Source organism: Anomaloglossus baeobatrachus, chromosome 1, assembly GCF_048569485.1.
Source record: "Anomaloglossus baeobatrachus isolate aAnoBae1 chromosome 1, aAnoBae1.hap1, whole genome shotgun sequence".
Lineage (NCBI taxonomy): Eukaryota > Metazoa > Chordata > Amphibia > Anura > Aromobatidae > Anomaloglossus > Anomaloglossus baeobatrachus.
This window is the reverse complement of record NC_134353.1, coordinates 873703559-873722360: the sequence shown is the minus strand read 5'-3', so window position 1 is coordinate 873722360 and position 18802 is coordinate 873703559. Positions and strand designations below refer to the sequence as shown.

At 46.3% G+C, this 18802-nt stretch overlaps 1 protein-coding gene across 1 annotated transcript in view; it reads left to right on the top strand.

The window, feature by feature from the left end:
* The window catches only part of ZSWIM6 (zinc finger SWIM-type containing 6), a 158170-nt gene that overhangs the window by 52740 nt on the left and 86628 nt on the right, over window positions 1-18802 (top strand). Inside the window, exon 2 of the mRNA XM_075326342.1 lies at window positions 8676-9032. Coding sequence (XP_075182457.1) covers window positions 8676-9032 — 357 coding nt within the window. The remainder of the gene's footprint in view (window positions 1-8675; window positions 9033-18802) is intronic.

Here is an 18802-nt window from a genome sequence, read left to right as displayed (position 1 = left end):
CTTCTTTTTTTCCCAGTCACTATGATGGGAAGGGGCCTCTGGCTGCAGAGAACCGGTCACTCCTGTACAATGTCTGAGATCACTAGTGGGATACATGACTCCTCTTGTAGGAAAGCTAAGAATTTTTAGATTCCAACCATGGACCCATAGAAGCACAGCCACGCAAAACTGCCATCGTCTTGAGCGCCAGTACCCAGCCTTAGAGACCCGTTTTTTAAGCACCTTTGTCAATAAAGACTGGATTTTTATGTCTCGACAAGTGCCACTTTTATCATTCTTTCACTTGGACATATTACACCAGTGTCTACGTTATATAGACCTGTAATATGGCGCCTGTAGACCTCAAGCTGAGACCAGGTCTCATTTGGAACAATGTAGTGTCATATACCGTTAGGTAGAAAGATATTGTCTTGTTCTAGGGGCGCATTACTCTGCCATGCCTCTGTATGCACCAGCTTATGTGGCCTTTCTCCCACTTATATTCACACATTAATTTTTCGGGGTTGAACTCTGGCCACCTTACCAGGCCTGACCATGGGCGCTTGACATGAACAATCTGCATTATAGGCCAGTGAGCTGTATCTCCTCTCTGAAAATCAGTCGCCGGGTATTTGAAGTGGTAATACAGACCATAAAATACTGGTGTGATTGCGCACTTAAGGTATACTGCCACCGAGTGGCCCTCTGACATGTATGCTCCCCAATGTCTGAGTCCAGACCTCGAGGTTTGCGTCTTGCTAAAGCAGATACCCGAGGATTAGTGTTCTTCAATGTCTCTACTGGTCACAGTTTTCACTCGTGGTTCTCAAGGCCACGTGCACAATGAGTTTTTGGTGAGCTTTTTTTACCTCAGTATTTGTAGCCAAAACCAGGAGTGGGTAGTAAATACAGAAGTGGCGCAGTGTTTCTTTTATACTTTTCCTCGGATTGTCACACTCCTGGTTGTGGCTACAAATACTGCGGTAAACGCACCAAATACTCAAATGGCCTAATGCCGGCATCACACGGTACGATTTATCAGGCGATATGTCGGCGGGGTCACGTCGTAAGTGACGCACATCCGGCATCGTTTGATATATCGTAGCGTGTGACACCTCGGAACGACGGTGAACGAGCAAAAATACTCACCTTATCGTTGCTCGTTGACAAGTCGCTCATTTTCAAAAAGTCGTTTCTTCTTCTGCGCGCCGGTTGTTCGTCGTTCCTGTGGCAGCACACATCGCTCCGTGTGACACCCCGGGAACGACGAACACAGCTTACCTGCGTCCAGGAAGGAGGTGGGCGGGATGTTACGTTCCGCTCATCTCCGCCCCTCCGCTTCTATTGGCCGGCGGCTGTGTGACGTCGCTGTGACGCCGAATGTCCCACCCCCTTCAGGAAGAAGATGTTCGCCGCCCACAGCGAGGTCGTCTGGGAGGTAAGTGCGTGTGACAGGGGTTAATGACTTTGTGCGCCACGGGCAACTAATTACCCGTGACGCACAAACGATGGGGGCGGGTACGATTGCGCGAAAGATCGCACGATCGATCGTACCATGTGACGCCCGCATTACAGTTCTTGAGGAAACCATGTTATCAAAAATTGGAGGAGGCAAGTGTGGTCTAATTTGTCCTTTGCAGGATAGGCCTGTCACCCCTCCATATTGTATCCCTATATTTAACTCTGCGTCTTCCATCTACGTTTGCCTATACATGTGTCTGCATTTTTTCCCTTCATGTGTTCTGGCCATTTTATGCTCCTAGTTTTGTATGCAGATAAGTAAAATGGGATTTGGCCTCCATTCCACAAGCCGAATCTGCATTTCAAAGAGCGAGCCCTGATATTGTAATCTCATTGAGCCGCTCCCCCGAGAGGTCTCCGGCCCCCTGTGCAGAATAAATTAGGGAAATGCTTCAGCATCACAGGCCTCATCTGACCGTGTTTTCATCATGGCGGTGTCTTTTCCTTTTTTTTTTTTTTTTTTTTTTTAGGCTGCCTTGTAGTTGATTATGGGGGACATTTGTGCATACTCTTCTAAACTGTATACTATGTAGGAGAGGCTGGAGTAACGGTGATGCATGTGCCCCAGTATGTGATACGGCTTGATATCTGACCCACCCTTCAGTCCCAAATTACAGACTAATCTGATTTTACGAGTCAAAAATGAGGTTAACGTCTCTCAGCAGCAGCAAAAATAGATCACGTTTCAAGAGGGCTGAAGGCGTGTAATCCCGAATTATGCCAGAGTTCTGGGGCGAAACCCTAGCCTGATAGCTGAGACCCTTTGAGGGGGAACTCTGGAGATCTGTATGGCTTCTCCAGTAATCTCGAATGTCCTTTCCAATCCCTCGCTGCCTCCATCTGGGGATTCCTACCACATGTCATCCCTGAAGGAGTAACTAGAAGCTTCCCCTCTTTAATGCCACTGTCCTTGGAGGAAAGTTTGAAGCTGCCTCATGTCTGTCTTGTGAGATGTTATGGAAATGGGAGGGTTGGGGGTGATGAAGCGCCGTGCTGTCTGCTGGATGGCATTTCTTCTTATTTGCTGTGGGTTCTTCATCTCCTATACTGCTTCCTCCTCAGACTGTTCTTAGAAGTTGTATTTGTTACCTACTTGTATATGACTTGAATGGTGATGAAGGCTCAGCGCAACGTCACTGAAAAACAATGCATTTATGAATTCAGCTCTGAGGGTATTTGACATACGTTCTGTAATCCCACCAGTGCCAATTATTGTCTTCTATAGGGGTTGTATAGTCTACCTTTTTATATTTTTTTCCTAGGAGACTTAATGGGTTATTCCCATCTCTAAAATCCTATGCCAGTATATCCCAGTATAATTAATATTAGCAAATACTTCCAATTAGAAATGTAGTATAGTTTTCTCTGATTCACTGTCACTTACCTTATGTGCAGGGCATTGCAGGACATTAGGTATCCATGGTTACGACCATGCACATTCAATTATTTGACTATGGCTATATCAGACATGGCTATATCAGGAGAACTATACTACATTTTCTAATTGGCTATTATTATTATTATTTATTATTTATATTCAATGTTATATATTTTATTTTTTTGTATTTTTTTATAGCTTGTTATGTATTCAACGTGGTTTTTTTTTCATATTAATATATTTTTTTATTTATTCTATTTAATATTATATATTTTTATTTTAGTATTCATTTTTAATTTAATTTATTATTATTATTAATAATAATAATAATAATAATAATAATAATAATTTTTTTAATCACGGAACCAATGGCATCAGAACTTTAACTTGCCTGCAGCTTGGATGTAGTAACTTATAAACACCTCTTGAGACTTTTTATTATATTTTTAAAACTGCAGCAAGCAGCCCAGTAAGTGACACACAGCTGGAATCCGGTTCTCTGCCCCTATATCATGCTGCTCTTAGACTACAAAGCGAAAACCTGGTGCCAGGCTCCCTTAATGTGACCCTTGTAGTGCGGCTCTGGATATATCTGGTAGACGGTAGTCCGGTGGTCTTCCCCTTCTGTGGTGGGCTGCAGGGTTTGCGTTACTTGGTTTTCGTATTGAGGATCCTATAATTGATTACAATCTGTGCCATGGTCATTGCCTGTTTGTGGGTTTTGCATGATGGGTCGCGCTGGTTGCACCAAAGACATTGATTACTTTCTCCAGTTAGATCCTCCTAAATCACAAAGACATTGGGGCTTTGATTGTTGGAGCATGAAGCGTATAAGTGCCTCCTCTGTCCATGTTGGCTCGTGTAGCCTGGCTCATCCCATCCTGGAGTGATTAGCCCTGGCCACACTTCACATCCTTCTCTGATGAGAGAATAAGGTGGATATTTTGGCTGTATGTGTTGCCATTTTTTTTTTCCCAGTACATAATTTAGTGCCTTCACATCTAATGACTTGCACATACTGTAGTTATGTAACTTGCTGGTAATGGATTTTTTTAAGTGTCCTATCTCTGTGGAGCCCCACAGTGGTGCACATCAATGCGGGCCGTAGTGGAGCCTTAGTGCGGTGTGTCAGTATAGGGTTACAGTGGTGCACATCAATGCGGGCTGTAGTGGAGCCTTAGTGCGGTGCGTCAGTATAGGGTTACAGTGGTGCACATCAATGCGGGCCGTAGTGGAGCCTTAGTGCGGTGCGTCAGTATAGGGTTACAGTGGTGCACATCAGAGCGGACCGTAGTGGAGCCTTAGTGCGGTGCGTCAGTATAGGGTTACAGTGGTGCACATCAATGCGGGCCGTAGTGGAGCCTTAGTGCGGTGTGTCAGTATAGGCCCACAGTGGTGCACATCAGAGCGGACCGTAGTGGAGCCTTAGTGCGGTGTGTCAGTATAGGGTTACAGTGGTGCACATCAATGCGGGCCGTAGTGGAGCCTTAGTGCGGTGTGTCAGTATAGGGTTACAGTGGTGCACATCAATGCGGGCCGTAGTGGAGCCTTAGTGCGGTGTGTCAGTATAGGGTTACAGTGGTGCACATCAATGCGGGCCGTAGTGGAGCCTTAGTGCGGTGTGTCAGTATAGGGTTACAGTGGTGCACATCAATGCGGGCCGTAGTGGAGCCTTAGTGCGGTGCGTCAGTATAGGCCCACAGTGGTGCACATCAATGCGGGCCGTAGTGGAGCCTTAGTGCGGTGCGTCAGTATAGCCCCACAGTGGTGCACATCAGTGCGGGCTGTAGTGGAGCCTTAGTGCGGTGCGTCAGTATAGCCCCACAGTGGTGCACATCAGTGCGGGCTGTAGTGGAGCCTTAGTGCGGTGCGTCAGTATAGGCCCACAGTGGTGCACATCAATGCGGGCTGTAGTGGAGCCTTAGTGCGGTGCGTCAGTATAGGCCCACAGTGGTGCACATCAGTGCGGGCCGTAGTGGAGCCTTAGTGCGGTGTCAGTATAGGCCCACAGTGGTGCACATCAGTGCGGGTCGTAGTGGAGCCTTAGGGGCACTTTGCACACTACGACATCGCAAGCCGATGCTGCGATGCCGAGCGCAATAGTCCCCGCCCCCGTCGCAGCTGCGATATCCTTGTGATAACTGCCGTAGCGAACATTATCGCTACGGCAGCTTCACATGGACTCACCTGTCCTGCGACCGTCGCTCTGGCCGGCGACCCGCCTCCTTATTAAGGGGGCGGGTCGTGCGGTGTCACTGCGACGTCACACGGCAGGCGGCCAATAGGAGCGGAGAGGCGGAGATGAGCGGGATGTAAACATCCCGCCCACCTCCTTCCTTCCGCATAGCCAGCGTGAGCCGCAGGAAGCAGGTAGGAGATGGTCCTCGCTCCTGCGACTTCACACACAGCGATGTGTGCTGCCGCAGGAACGAGGAACAACATCGGACCGTCGCGGCAGCGTAATTATGGATTACGCCGACGCTGCACCGATGATACGATTACGACACTTTTGCGCTCATTAATCGTATCATCGAGCCTTTACACACTACGATGTCGCATGCGATGCCGGAAGTACGTAATTTTCAATTTGACCCCACCGACATCGCACCTGCGATGTCGCAACGTGCAAAGCCGCCCTTAGTGCAGTACGTCGGTATAGGCCCACAGTGGTGCACATCAGTGCGGTGCGTCAGTATAGGTCCACAGTGCATAGTGAAATTAATACAGGGACGTTGCAAAACCACAGGGTGCAATGCATGGGATGGGGCCTGGCGTCATTCAGGGTGGGGGGCACTCGGTCTCTTCTACATACTACAGTATTGGCTCTGCATTCTTGGTTTGTGTGGCATGCTCTGTATAATGTTATGCAATGAGATTGTCCAATCTGTAGTACCCCGTTGATCCTCGGTGCACTCCCACCCCCATAGTCTTTCCTGCACATCAATGCCCTTGGCCACCTCTAGAGCAGCACTTATTTGGCTTGGCAAGGAAAAGCTGGTCCAAAGCGCTGCTGAGAAGGGTAAAGTTAAAGGGGACACATGTGCACCTCCATTGATACCAGGCATGAAGAAGCAGCAGGTGTCGGCCCTCCACAGCCAAGTGCTGGCTATCCTATTCAAACTAGTATCTTATAAAGTAATAGAATAATCTGTCATCAGATTTTGCTCCCCCATCTGAGAGCAGAATGACGTAGGGGCACAGAGCCTGATTCCAGCTATGTATCACTGTTTTATCTACTGCAGATCAAACAGTTCTCTAATTGCTGATCTCTGTGTAACCCAGCCCACATTCAAAAAGCTGCCAAACTCTGCATAGGCAGAAAGCTGCAATCAGGGATTGGAGTAGCATAATACACAGCTCCTGAAATTGGAATACTACATGGCAGCAAGTTTTAGTCCTGTAGAGAGAATCTTCTGCTGATAACAGATGTTTAAAAAAATAAAATAAAAAAAATATGTAAATATTTCACATACACACATCAATCAGCCCAGGAAGTGACACATCACTGGAATCAGGGCCTCTGACCCTACATGTTGCTGCTCTCAGGTTAGGTGGCAAAAAAGGGGACAAGATAGCTCAATTTCCCCAGCCGCTTTACCTTCTTGGCGGAATACAGTTGCCTGGTGCGAGGTCTCACTTCTGTGGGGCACAGCTGGGCACGTCTGTGGAAGCTGGGTGACCACGCCCACTTGTCTAATTAGTTTATACATGTCTGTTACTTTCATTCCCTGAATTATTCCTGCTTCTAAAGTTAGTAATATACCTACGTCAAGGAATTTCCTAAAATCAAACTTAAAGGGGTTGTCCCATCTTCATGATTGGACAGATTTCAAGGTGCTTGTAATAAAAAAACAGTTTAAAGCTGAAAACCACTGGTTGAGGTGTCTGTCTGTCTGTCTGTCTGTCTGTCTGTCTGTCTGTCTGTCTGTCTGTCTGTCTGTCTCTGTCTGTCTGTCTGTCTCTGTCTCTGTCTCTGTCTCTGTCTGTCTCTGTCTGTCTCTGTCTGTCTCTGTCTGTCTCTGTCTGTCTCTGTCTGTCTCTGTCTGTCTGTCTCTGTCTGTCTGTCTCTGTCTGTCTGTCTCTGTCTGTCTCTGTCTGTCTCTGTCTGTCTCTGTCTGTCTCTGTCTGTCTGTCTGTCTCTGTCTGTCTGTCTGTCTGTCTCTGTCTGTCTCTGTCTGTCTGTCTGTCTGTCTCTGTCTGTCTGTCTGTCTGTCTCTGTCTGTCTGTCTTCTACTCATTACCGGCCATCACTACAATTTATCTATGTTGGCCTGCCTCTTAATCATAGTGCAGTGCCTACAAGCTTTTGCTATAGAGCTTGGCAGCGCTGCTCTGAAGTGGCTGGATCTGTCGGATCCTCTGTTGCTACAGAGTTAACGTGACCTCTGCTTACACTATAGGAGAGTGCACAGGTCAGCCATGTAACTGGGTCGAATTGTCAGTAATGAGGAGGCAGGGCAGCGGAGTGCTCCTTTTATGTAGAGAATGTGATGACCCCTTTAGCCGTCAACTGGTGAGGTTTGCAACACCTCAGGGAAATTTTGTTCAGTTGGGATTCGTTGAAAAATGCTGGTATGAATCATCAATGTATTACATTTTCCGATACTTGTGGGTGTAAAAAATTTGATATACTCATGTGTAATCAATCGCCAATAAGAAAACGATTAAAACAAACGTAATCTTTGCATTTTCTGTAAAAATTAGAGAATGTTAAACCCTGGGGTATAGGAAGCCCCACATCACCAGTTGCGTGACAAACATCTCAACTCACCAGTTGAAGGTTAAAGGGAATCTGTCACCAGGTTTTTACCACCTAATCTGAGAGCAGCACAATGTAGAGGCAGAGATCCTAATTCCAGCAATGTCACTTACTGAGCTGCTTATTGTACATTTGATAAAAATTTGATTAATCAGCAGTAGATTATCATTACAGGACTACTTGGCGTGCTGCAGGTAGTCCAGCATATTCATGATCTCTCTATAACTGCTAGATCTGCAGCAGAGAAAACATTGATTTGTTATCAAAATGACAGCAAAAAGCTCAGTAAGTGACACATCGCTGGAATCAGGGTCTCTGTCTCTACATTATGCTGCTTTCAGATGGGGGAGCAAAATCCTGGTGACCGATTCCCTTTTAACAAATGTAAGCTGTGAGTATTAGGCTGTGGCTACACAGCGGCATTGGTCCCAATGTTCATCGGGTGATACTGCTACGTACAAGTGAGTGATATGTTCAGATTGTCTCTCCAGGAAAGGAGACAAACTCTAGCGCCACCTATTGGAAGTAGCAATCCTAAAAGTCAAAAGTGGCCTTTTAACAAGCCTTTTCATATGACCTAGGATATATGCCAGATCAGAATCCCAATTTGCAGACACGGTGTTTCGGGGTGATTGCCCCTCGTCAGTGCAAAGTCTGGGTAACTGATCTGGCTTATGAGAAGCTTTGTGGGGACCACGGGGAAGACTATTCTCCTTATGGAGACCTGACAAACCAGTCTGGCTGTCAGTGGTGAGGGGACTTATAGCTGCAATGCCCCTCTGGGAATGATATATTCAGGACACTGGGACAAGGAAGGCGCACGATGGGCAATGTAGTGACTTCTTGATACCGGCTCATCGCGGTGCTCCACTTGTATGATGCCACGTTACCTCATGAGTCTTGGCCCGTGTCTGCGTTGCTGTGTAGCCCCGCATTGTTCCCCCTCACATATTTTCTCTTCACTGCTACTTGTTGCATTAGTATACAGTTACGGTATTTTGTAGTAATTTTTGTTTTCCCTTTCTCCTGCCATTTAAGGTTTCCATCTGAGCGGCACGGTGACCGAGCCGGCGATGCAGTCTGAACCCGAATCCGTTTGCAATGTAGCCATCAGCTTCGACCGTTGCAAGATTACCTCAGTGACCTGCAGCTGTGGGAACAAGGACATCTTCTACTGCGCACACGTGGTGGCCCTGTCGCTATATCGCATCCGCAAGCCCGACCAGGTCAAGCTTCATCTTCCTATTTCAGAGACCCTCTTTCAAATGAACAGGGACCAGCTGCAGAAATTTGTACAGTATTTGATCACAGTCCACCACACGGAGGTCTTACCGACCGCTCAGAAACTGGCCGACGAAATCCTGTCACAGAACTCTGAAATCAATCAAGTCCATGGTGAGTGGTCCTCCGTTTGGTAAGATCCCCCTTGGTTTGTTTTCAGGACCCCGGCACCCCGGATTATTGCCGCCGGCGTACTTTGTCTCTCTTCACAGCTCTATTACATGGTTATGTTATGCCTGGATTTTCTGGATTGCGAAGGTTGACGTCAAGGGAAAATCCATGTTTTTCTTGACTAGTTAACAAACCTGTGGATTTTGTCTCCTCTGGAAATTTCCTATCACTGAGATATGCAAAGATGTCATTAGAGGGTCCAATTGTCTCCCCCATTGTCTTTACACTCCAAGTGTTTCACTTTCATTTGATCATGCCCAATAGTCTTGATCTCTTCAATGAGAAGACCCCTGTGACCCAACCCCACAATAAAAAGACCCCCAGGAGTTCCTGCCTCTCTGGTCCTCATGGACCCCCATCAATGGTATCTTCTGATCTAGTACACATTTTGGATGTTTACCACCAGAGCATGTTTTTAAAGAGAATTTGTCACCAGGATTTTGCATTCCCATTTACAGATAGAGACCCGGATTCCAGTGATGTATCACTTACTGGGATGCTTGCTATTATTTTTGGTTTAAAATACTTTATCTTCAGCAGCTGTGCTAGCCCTCTCAATGGTGCGCTCTTGTTATGTAGTCCTTAAAGAGGTTGTCCCCTACTATTACATTGATGGCCTTTCCTTAGGATAGGTCATCAATGTCTGATCGGCCAGAGTCCAACACCCTGTACCCCCGCCGATCAGCTGTTCTCCGTGCCAGCGGCAGCAGAATGTGGCCGGAAATGCTCAGTTCTGGAGTTGCTCCGTCTTCTGATAATGGCCACGGCCAGGTACTATACATCCGCCTCCTATTAATCTGAATGGGAGGCGGATGTGCAGCTAAGAAGATAAAGCTATTCCTGAACTGAGCATTTCCTGCTGCTGCTGGCACGGACAACAGCTGACCGGCGGGCGAGGTGTTTGACCCCGGCCGATCAGACATTGATGACTTATCCTAAAGATAGGCCATCAATGTAAAAGTAGTGGACAACCCCTTTTAAATATTGAGCCACTGATTGGCTGCACTGTGCATAGGCAGAAAGATGCCAAAGTAGTCATTCAATAGTGTGGACAGCTTATACAGAGCAGTGATATATGTATATATATATATATGTATGTATGTATTATAATATATGTATATATATATATATTTTATATATATATATATATATATATATATATATATATATATATATATATATATATATATATATATATATATATATATATATATATATATATATATATATATATATATATATATATATATATATATATATATTATGAGCAGTAAGTGATGATTAGTGTATTAACCCCAATTTTATGGTTCTGTCAGAATGGAAACCTGAACCTTGACACCTTCCCCTTAATATCTCTGGGTATTTTGTATCGGGATTGTTAGAATTGTGATAAATGGCAAATGTGGGTGCAACATAGGCAACAGAAAAATGGCTGTAGTGGAGCAAAAGTGTGTATGTGTGTAAAATGTGCACCCAAAACAGCCCAATTTGTACAATCTCTTGAGAGAAGACGAAAAAAAAAAATAATAATAAAAATAAATATATATGTATGTGTGTGTATATAAAATATATATATATATATATATACAATAAAAATATTTTAGTCCAAATTGGGCTGTCTTGGATGCACTCTTTCTGTTGCTTATACCTGTGCTCACGGCGGTAAAAATGCTGTGTTCAGACTGCACTTTTTGTCTAGTTTTTATAGCGTTATATTGGGTGCGGATTACATGTCTGCAGTATATGTTTAAAGTTTTTAATTTTAATCACTGAAAACCTTGAGGAAAAAACAAGCATTTTTGCATCTTTCCATTACTTTCTATGGGTGACAGAATTGACAGATTTGGGGGGGGGTAAACCCTGCTGCAGTTCTCAAATTAAGTCAGGAAAAAAGGGATGTCAAAAATCTCATGATTTTTTCTGGGACTTTAAGAATCAGCTTATGTGGTACATAAATATCTGCAAACATGTGAACATGGCCTTGGTGACACAGGCAAACTGGATAATGTTCACTGCAAAATTTCCCTATGGTGGTAAAAAAAATTATCCACAAGAATTCAGGCTGAATATTGGGGGACAAGCACTTATACAGCTACTGTACTTCCAAATGTTAAAATGTCCCTTTTTAAGATGCCCATATGGTTTGTGATATCCATTCAGACCTTGTATGGTTAAATGCATCCTTCATGTATACAAAGGAGCCCCCCCAATATCTATTTTTTGGCACGTACAGCAGATACCCACTTGTATTTGGGTGGGTTCCCATCACATTTTTTACTTGTCAGCTTTCTTATTATATATGAAAACACAACGGAATCTGTCACCAGGTTTTGCTCCCCATCTGAGAGCAGCATAATGTAGAGACAGAGACCCTGATTCCAGTGATGTCACTTACTGAGCTGTTTGCTGTCATTTTGATAAAACCAATGTTTTCTCTGCTGCAGATCTAGCAGTTATACAGAGCTCATGAATATGCTGGACTACCTACAGCACACCAAGTAGTCCTGTAATGATGATCTACTGCTGATTAATCAGTGTTTTTTTGTTTTTTTTTATTTTTTATCTTTTATCATCAGAACTACATTAAGCAGCTCAGTAAGTAACACATCGCTTGAATCAGGGTCTCTGTCTCTACATTATGCTGCTCTCAGATTAGGTGGCAAAAACTTGGGGTAGATTCCTTTTTGAATGCAAAGTGTGTGTGTGTGTGTGTGTATAGTGACATATTAGGCCGTGGGAGTCCAAAATTGGACAATTAGTTGTCCATATAATGTAAAAATAAATGACCGTATGTTTTTGATGCATACTTTTACAGGCTCCTGCGTCTAAGAAGCCCACTAGGCAGGTTTCTCACACAATAGTCTATGGAGTACAGATGGCATCAGTCACAAGCCTCCATATAAAGGTGTATGTTGGGAGACATTCCGGCATGTACATCTTAAAAAGAATTCAATATGGGGCTGGGGGGTCTCATATAGTGGCCGCTGGGGATCGCACCTCCACCGAGCATATATCTGTAACGAGCTGGTTATTCCACCACTTGCATTTACAAAAATTGTGGCTTTAGCATTTCCCTTTTTACTTCCAGTTCTGACCCTGTTGGTGCGTAAGTAAAGTTGCTGACACTGGGCTTTCATGGTGGACTTGGCTTCATGTTCCCACTTTTTCCACCAATGGTCTCAAATTGTGACAGCTCTGACGTCATTGAGAGCTCAGCGCTGCAGAATCAGCCAGCATTGCACCGAGTAACAGATTGTGAAATAACGTGCAGACCCATGAAAGCATCAGACCGAGGGTGAAAATCACTCTGGAGCCACGAGGACCAGGCTCTAAGGAGAGGCCGAGCCGGCTCCAGCAGTGGGTGGCTGGCCAGCGGTGACACCTCCCCACTAGCCACCAATCTTCTACCTTCAAATATGTATATGGACACACAGTGCAGTAAAGGACTAAGGCTATGTGGGCACTAGAAAAAGGATTTTTCTCAAGAAATTTTTAAGAAATTTCTTGAGTGAAGGATTAGCGCACCTGCGTTAAAGAAATGCACCAATAACGCACCGAAAAACGCATGCATTTTTACCGCGTTTTGGTGCATTTTTTTTTCGCAGTAGTGACCTGTATAACTATCTCTGCTGTCATTGGGACCCTGTCACACAGTGTCAAACACAGCGATGCGTCCTGCCCAGCAGGACATCGCCTTTGAAGAAAATGGTCCCAACCATTCGGCAACGACTAGCGATCTCACAGTAGGGGCCTGATCGCTGGTAGGTGTCGCACATAACGAGATCGCTGCTGCGGCACGAATACGGTGATGCAGCAACTATCTCGTTAGCGATCTCGTTGTGTGTGTGTGATGGGGCCTTAAGGCACTTTCACTCCAAGCCTCCATGTTTCTGGTCATGAGCAGCTGTACAGGTGAGATGACATTAGGAGGCCATAAAACGAGATTAGTGCTCCGCAGAACAATGCTCGCATTCACACCGCTTATTTGCAAAATAACACAAGGGGGATTTTCACCCTCCGCACTTTGTGCCAAGATTGTTCCTCCAGGCATGTGGGAGTTGGTGTAGATGCTCACAGCTACGCTCCATTGTTACATTTGGCTCCTCTGGACTTCTATGAGGAAATATTAGGTTATTTTTACCCTAAAATCATTAGTGAATATCCTTTATAGAAGATAAAAAAAGAAAAATGGAAGAATTGTTGTTTTTCCACCAAATTAATTTTCTCTATTTTGTTGGGTGAAGGCCACATTGGCGTTAGATGTCTTTCACTGTCCAAACACAAGAGCTTTCTGGGATCTGTATTATGAGCGTGAGCGTCTGGTTTATGCCCCAAATCGAGAGTATTTTGAGAATCGGTGATCCTGTAGAGGTCAAACTGAAATATAGAGATACTAACATAAGCCAACATTATGGCCTTCAGAATAGGTCCTCAGAGTGTCGGACACCACAGCCACGTCCATGGCCAATTTAGAAAAATGAGATGTGGTAGTGAATAAGGTAGATTTCCCATTCAAGAATCTTGAAAAAATTGAGGTAACAGCTAGGAGAGACAAATTGTGTCTTGGGAAATATTCTTGGGCCTGATTCCACCAAAATAATTCTGGTGTAAATTGCTTTGAGAAGTCACAATTGTGCTGCAGCTCAGAGTTGCTCAAAATTTTACGACTTTTTACTCTTTCTCATCAGTTTCTCCCCCAGCTACGCCAACCGGTAACCTCCAAGCTGTGGCTCCTGGAATTTATGATGAACTTTGGCTTTCGGTATGCCAGAAACCTCTCTCCAGTCAGGGACCGCTGTAAGATTTCTGGCCTGGTGCACACCGCTCGTCAGAGGCGTGCGCCTCTTCATGAATCGGAAGTGTCTGAGAAAATTGCCGGTCTTTGCCTTTTTGTGTAGATAGGAAATGCTGTGTTGTCTTTTATATAGAGAATACAGTTTGCTCCAGGTTTATGGAAGTGGTCGAATTGCATTAGGCCTTAGGGGCACTTTGCACACTGCTACATCGCAAGCCAATGCTGCGATGCCAAGCGCGATAGTCCCCGCCCCTGTCGCAGCAGCGATATGTGGTGATAGCTGGCGTAGCGAAAATTATCGCTACACCAGCTTCACATGCACTCACCTTGCCCTGCGACGTTGCTCTGGCCGGCGACCCGCCTCCTTATTAAGGGGGCGGGCCGTGTGGCGTAATAGCGATGTCACACGGCAGGTGGCCAATAGAAGCGGAGGGGCGGAGATGAGCGGGACGTAAACATCCCGCCCACCTCCTTCCTTCCGCATAGCCGTCAGGAGCCGCGGTGACGCAGGTAGGAGATGTTCCTCGCTCCTGCGACTTCACACACAGCGATGTGTGCTGCCGCAGGAACGAGGAACAACATCGGACCGTCGCAGCAAGGTAATTATGGTTTTCGCCGACACTGCACCGATGATACGATTACGACGCTTTTGCGCTCGTTAATCGTATCCTCTAGGCTTTACACACTACGATGTCGAGAGCGATACAGGAAGTGCGTCACTTTCGCCATGACCCCACCGACATCGCACCTGCAATGTCGTAGTGTGCAAAGTACCCCTAAGTGTTATTTAGGTGCAAATTATTGTAGTCCGGTCAAAGGGATCCTCCACCGGTCACCAGAATGAACACTCACTTATCCCTGTTGAGATGGAATCAATGTGCAGGACTGCGCCTCTAGCCCACTAAGGCACTACAGGAGAGAGGGGAGTATAGCGCCCCTTTCTGGTGGTCAACCCTCCACCGCTCTAGTAGTTATCACCTCTCCTGTGGATGAATTGCAGTCTCCCATAAAAATTAAAGAATGTTACTGGCGGCTGACTAATGGTAATGCTGACCCAGCCATACACGTCCTGGTCCATATTGCCCTTCAGTGCTTCATCCTGACCATATGGTGGCAGCGGATTGATATTTTTTTTGTCTGGAGATTGGATGAATAGCTTTTTATCGATCGTTTACAGAAAGATTACCTTGACTACTTCATCTTAAATCATAATGTTGCACATTGGTGCCGGCATTGCACGTGTCATATGCTGGCGCATTGGTGCCGGCATTGCACGTGCCATACGCTGTCCCATTGGCGCTGGCATTGCACTTGCCATATGCTGTCCCATTGGCGCTGGGCATTGCAGGCTCCATACGCTGGCGCATTGATGCTGGGCATTGCATGCGCCATACGCTATCCCATTAGCGCTGTCATTGCAAGCTCCATACGCTGGCGCATTGATGCTGGGCATTGCATGCGCCATACGCTGTCCCATTGGTGCTGGGCATTGCAGGCTCCATACGCTGGCGCATTGGTGCTGGGCATTGCAGGCTCCATACGCTGGCGCATTGGTGCTGGGCATTGCACGCGCCATACCCTGGCACATTGGCGCCGGCGTCATCAGTGTTTTTGTATAATTTTATCATGTACCAGTTTAAACACTGACATGTGAATGAGGCATTGGACGGTGGTATCTGCGCTGACTTTGGAGACTATCCCTGGTGGGTTCTTGGTCAGTAAGGCCTCTGGTCTCTGCACGCTTTTGCCGGAAGCCCCACGGTCATTGCATGCCTTAAGCTGGTGTCACACACAGCGACAACGACAACGACGTCGCTGCTACGTCACCATTTTCTGTGACGTTGCAGCGACGTCCCGTCACTGTCGCTGTGTGTGACATCCAGCAACGACCTGGCCCCTGCTGTGAGGTCGCCGGTCGTTGCTGAATGTCCAGCTTCATTTTTTGGTCGTCACTCTCCCGCTGTGACACACACATCGCTGTGTGTGACAGCGAGAGAGCGACGAAATGAAGCGAGCAGGAGCCGGCGTCTGGCAGCTGCGAAGCTGTAACCAGCGTAAACATCGGGTAACCAAGGGAAGCCCTTTCCCTGGTTACCCGATATTTACCTTGGTTACCAGCCTCCGCCCTTGCTGCCAGCGCCGGCTCCTGCTCTGTGCCCATGTGGCTGCAGTACGCATCGGGTAATTAACCCGATGTATACTGTAGCAAGGAGAGCAAGGAGCCAGCGCTAAGCAGTGTGCGCGGCTCCCTGCTCTCTGCAGTGTGACATGTAGCTGCAGTACACATCGGGTTAATTAACCCGATGTGTACTGTACCTAGGAGAGCAAGGAGCCAGCGCTAAGCGCGGCTCCCTGCTCTCTGCACATGTAGCACAGCGACGTTATGATCGCTGCTTCTGCTGTGTTTGACAGCTAAGCAGCGATCATAACAGCGACTTACAAGGTCGCTGTTACGTCACAGAAAATGGTGACGTAACAGCGACGACGTTGTCGCTGTCGCTTAGTGTGACCCCAGCTTTACCCTTTGCCTTGATACTTTTAAGAGCCGCAACTCCCAACATTTGTTTGTTTTTCACACTGGTATCTTTAATGGAGTCCACAGCCAAGTGTAATCTTATCACAGCCATAAAAGCAAACTTGTTCTCTGCGTCAGTAAACAAATACACATTAATGTACAATGCGACCCTAGGAGGCCTCCCGGCTGGAATGCATGCTCTTCACGGCTTGCCTTGGTCTGTTGTGGCAGGTCCGCACCTCCTCTGTAACCTCACACTCCACTTCTGATTTCTTATTTTTTTTTTTTTTTTCCTCTGGTTATCCTCAGAGCCTAGCCTATACCTCGGACCCAGATTCTTGAAATGCATGGGGATGTGTGTACCACAAACCTATTCAATAGTGCATTGTACATAAAGTTACTGAGCTACCACACTTGGGGCACATTAATGCCGGGGCTGTGGTCATGGTTAGTGGGGTCTTTTGAGGTTCAGCCTATGCATGTTGTAAGAAATATATCTGGAGTTGTGCCTCATGAACAGATGACTGGTTCGGTCGCTTCCACCACGTTTTAGTTTTTCGAAGGCAGCCAGATCCCTGTGCCTATAAGAGGCTGCTAACAATGTGCGCCCCCTACTGGACATATTTACATGTACAAAAGAATCAAGGAAAAAGTCATGACTTCATTATTATTATTTTTAAAGAAACTATAATCTATCCCTCTGTATCTCAGACTAGTACAGTTGCGTGTTTACATTCTCCAGGATAATGGAGAGGAGACGGTAGGTTGGGGGGTTTTGTGACCGCTTCGGTGGTGATGAGGTGGCAGTGGGGTCATTGCAGGCTGTACGTGTTCTTGAAGAGATCTGTTTTCAAGTTCCGTTTGAAGCCTCCGAATGGTAGCGGATAATAAGACGTATCGGGGCACATAATTACAAAGGATGGGAGATATTCAGGAGAAGTCCTGAAGGTTGTAGAATGAGTAATGGATAGGTCTTAAGGAAGAAGGTCTTGCGAGGACCAGAGATGGTGTCTAGCGTGTATCTGGAGGTTAGTTGGAGATCTACAGAGGAGAAAGATTTTTGCACTGCTTTGTAGGTCCATGTTCGTAGTTTAAACTGGATACACTGGGGAATGCAGAGGAGTAGTGAAGACAGAGGTGGCTTAGTTGTCAGCAGTGTTGAAGGTGGACTGGAGGTGTGAGTATTAACAGGGAGGCCACAGAGGATGTTGCAGTAGCTGAGGTGGGACATCATGAGGGCAAGCAGTAGCATTTTATAGATTGAGAGTTGAGGAAAGGACGGATTCTGGAAATATTGGAGTTTACAGGAGGTGGTGAGAGATTGGATGTGCTGTTTGAAGGCAGAATCTATGGTCACTCCGAGCAGTGGACTTTAAGTACTGGGGAGAGCGTGTTGTCGTATATTGACAGTTAAAGGAGGTAGATGAGATGGAAGAAAGATGACAACAGCAGTTGTTGAAGAGCAAGTTAGATAAGGTGAGTGTAAAATTCAGCATGGACATGCTGTACGAGGAGTTTGCAGACTGACGGGAGCAGCAATGTGGGTAGTGTAATAGCTGGTATTATAGGTCGGGTCAAGGGATGGTTCCTTTTTTAGGATAGGTGTGATTTGTAGCTTTCAATAATGCCACAGAGGGGCAGGATGGGTTATGGTTGAGATAAGTGTGGTGGTGAGGTTGGGGAGGAGGTGGGATGGGTCCAGGTTAAATGCACAAGTGGTGGTGTGATTTGGAGAGATGAGTAAGCTCTCCAGTGATGGTGGGGAGGGACGTTGCGCTGGAAGGGCAGTGGCCTGTTATATGGGGGGGTTGTGGTGATTGAGCAGAAAAGACTTACCTTGTTTAGTGTCTTATCTTTGAAATGTGGGGTGAAGTCTTCCGCAGAGATGGAGGTCGGAGGGGCAGTGGTGGGCAGAGGAGGGAATACATGTTGAAGAACTAGTTGCGGGATAAAGACGATACGAGGGCTTAAGTAATCCAGGTTAGCAGAGGTGACGGCCACCTGGAATGTCAATATTGCATGTTTCGTTTTTTTTTTTTGTTTTTTTTAAGCGTTCAAGTCGTCTTGAGAGTGCGTGGGTTTTTTTTTTGTTTTTGCTGCATCCCCCCCAAGAAGCAACCCTAAACACTTGCCAAAAATTGTTAGTGAGGCTGTTGTGCCAGGGCTGTCTATTGATTCGTCGCACTCTGCCATGAACGAGAGGAGTGGCCGAGTTAATAACTGATGCAAGCGTGGTGTTAAAGACGGTGGCACTGTGTGTCATGGAGTGAAGCTATGGAATAATTAGTGTGTGAATATCTAATGTGCAAGGTGTCTGCAGGGGTGCACTAGCTGTTCTAGATATGGGGCAGGTGAGAAGGACGGGGATGAGCAGGTCCGTAGATAGTCAGATGGGGAGAGGGG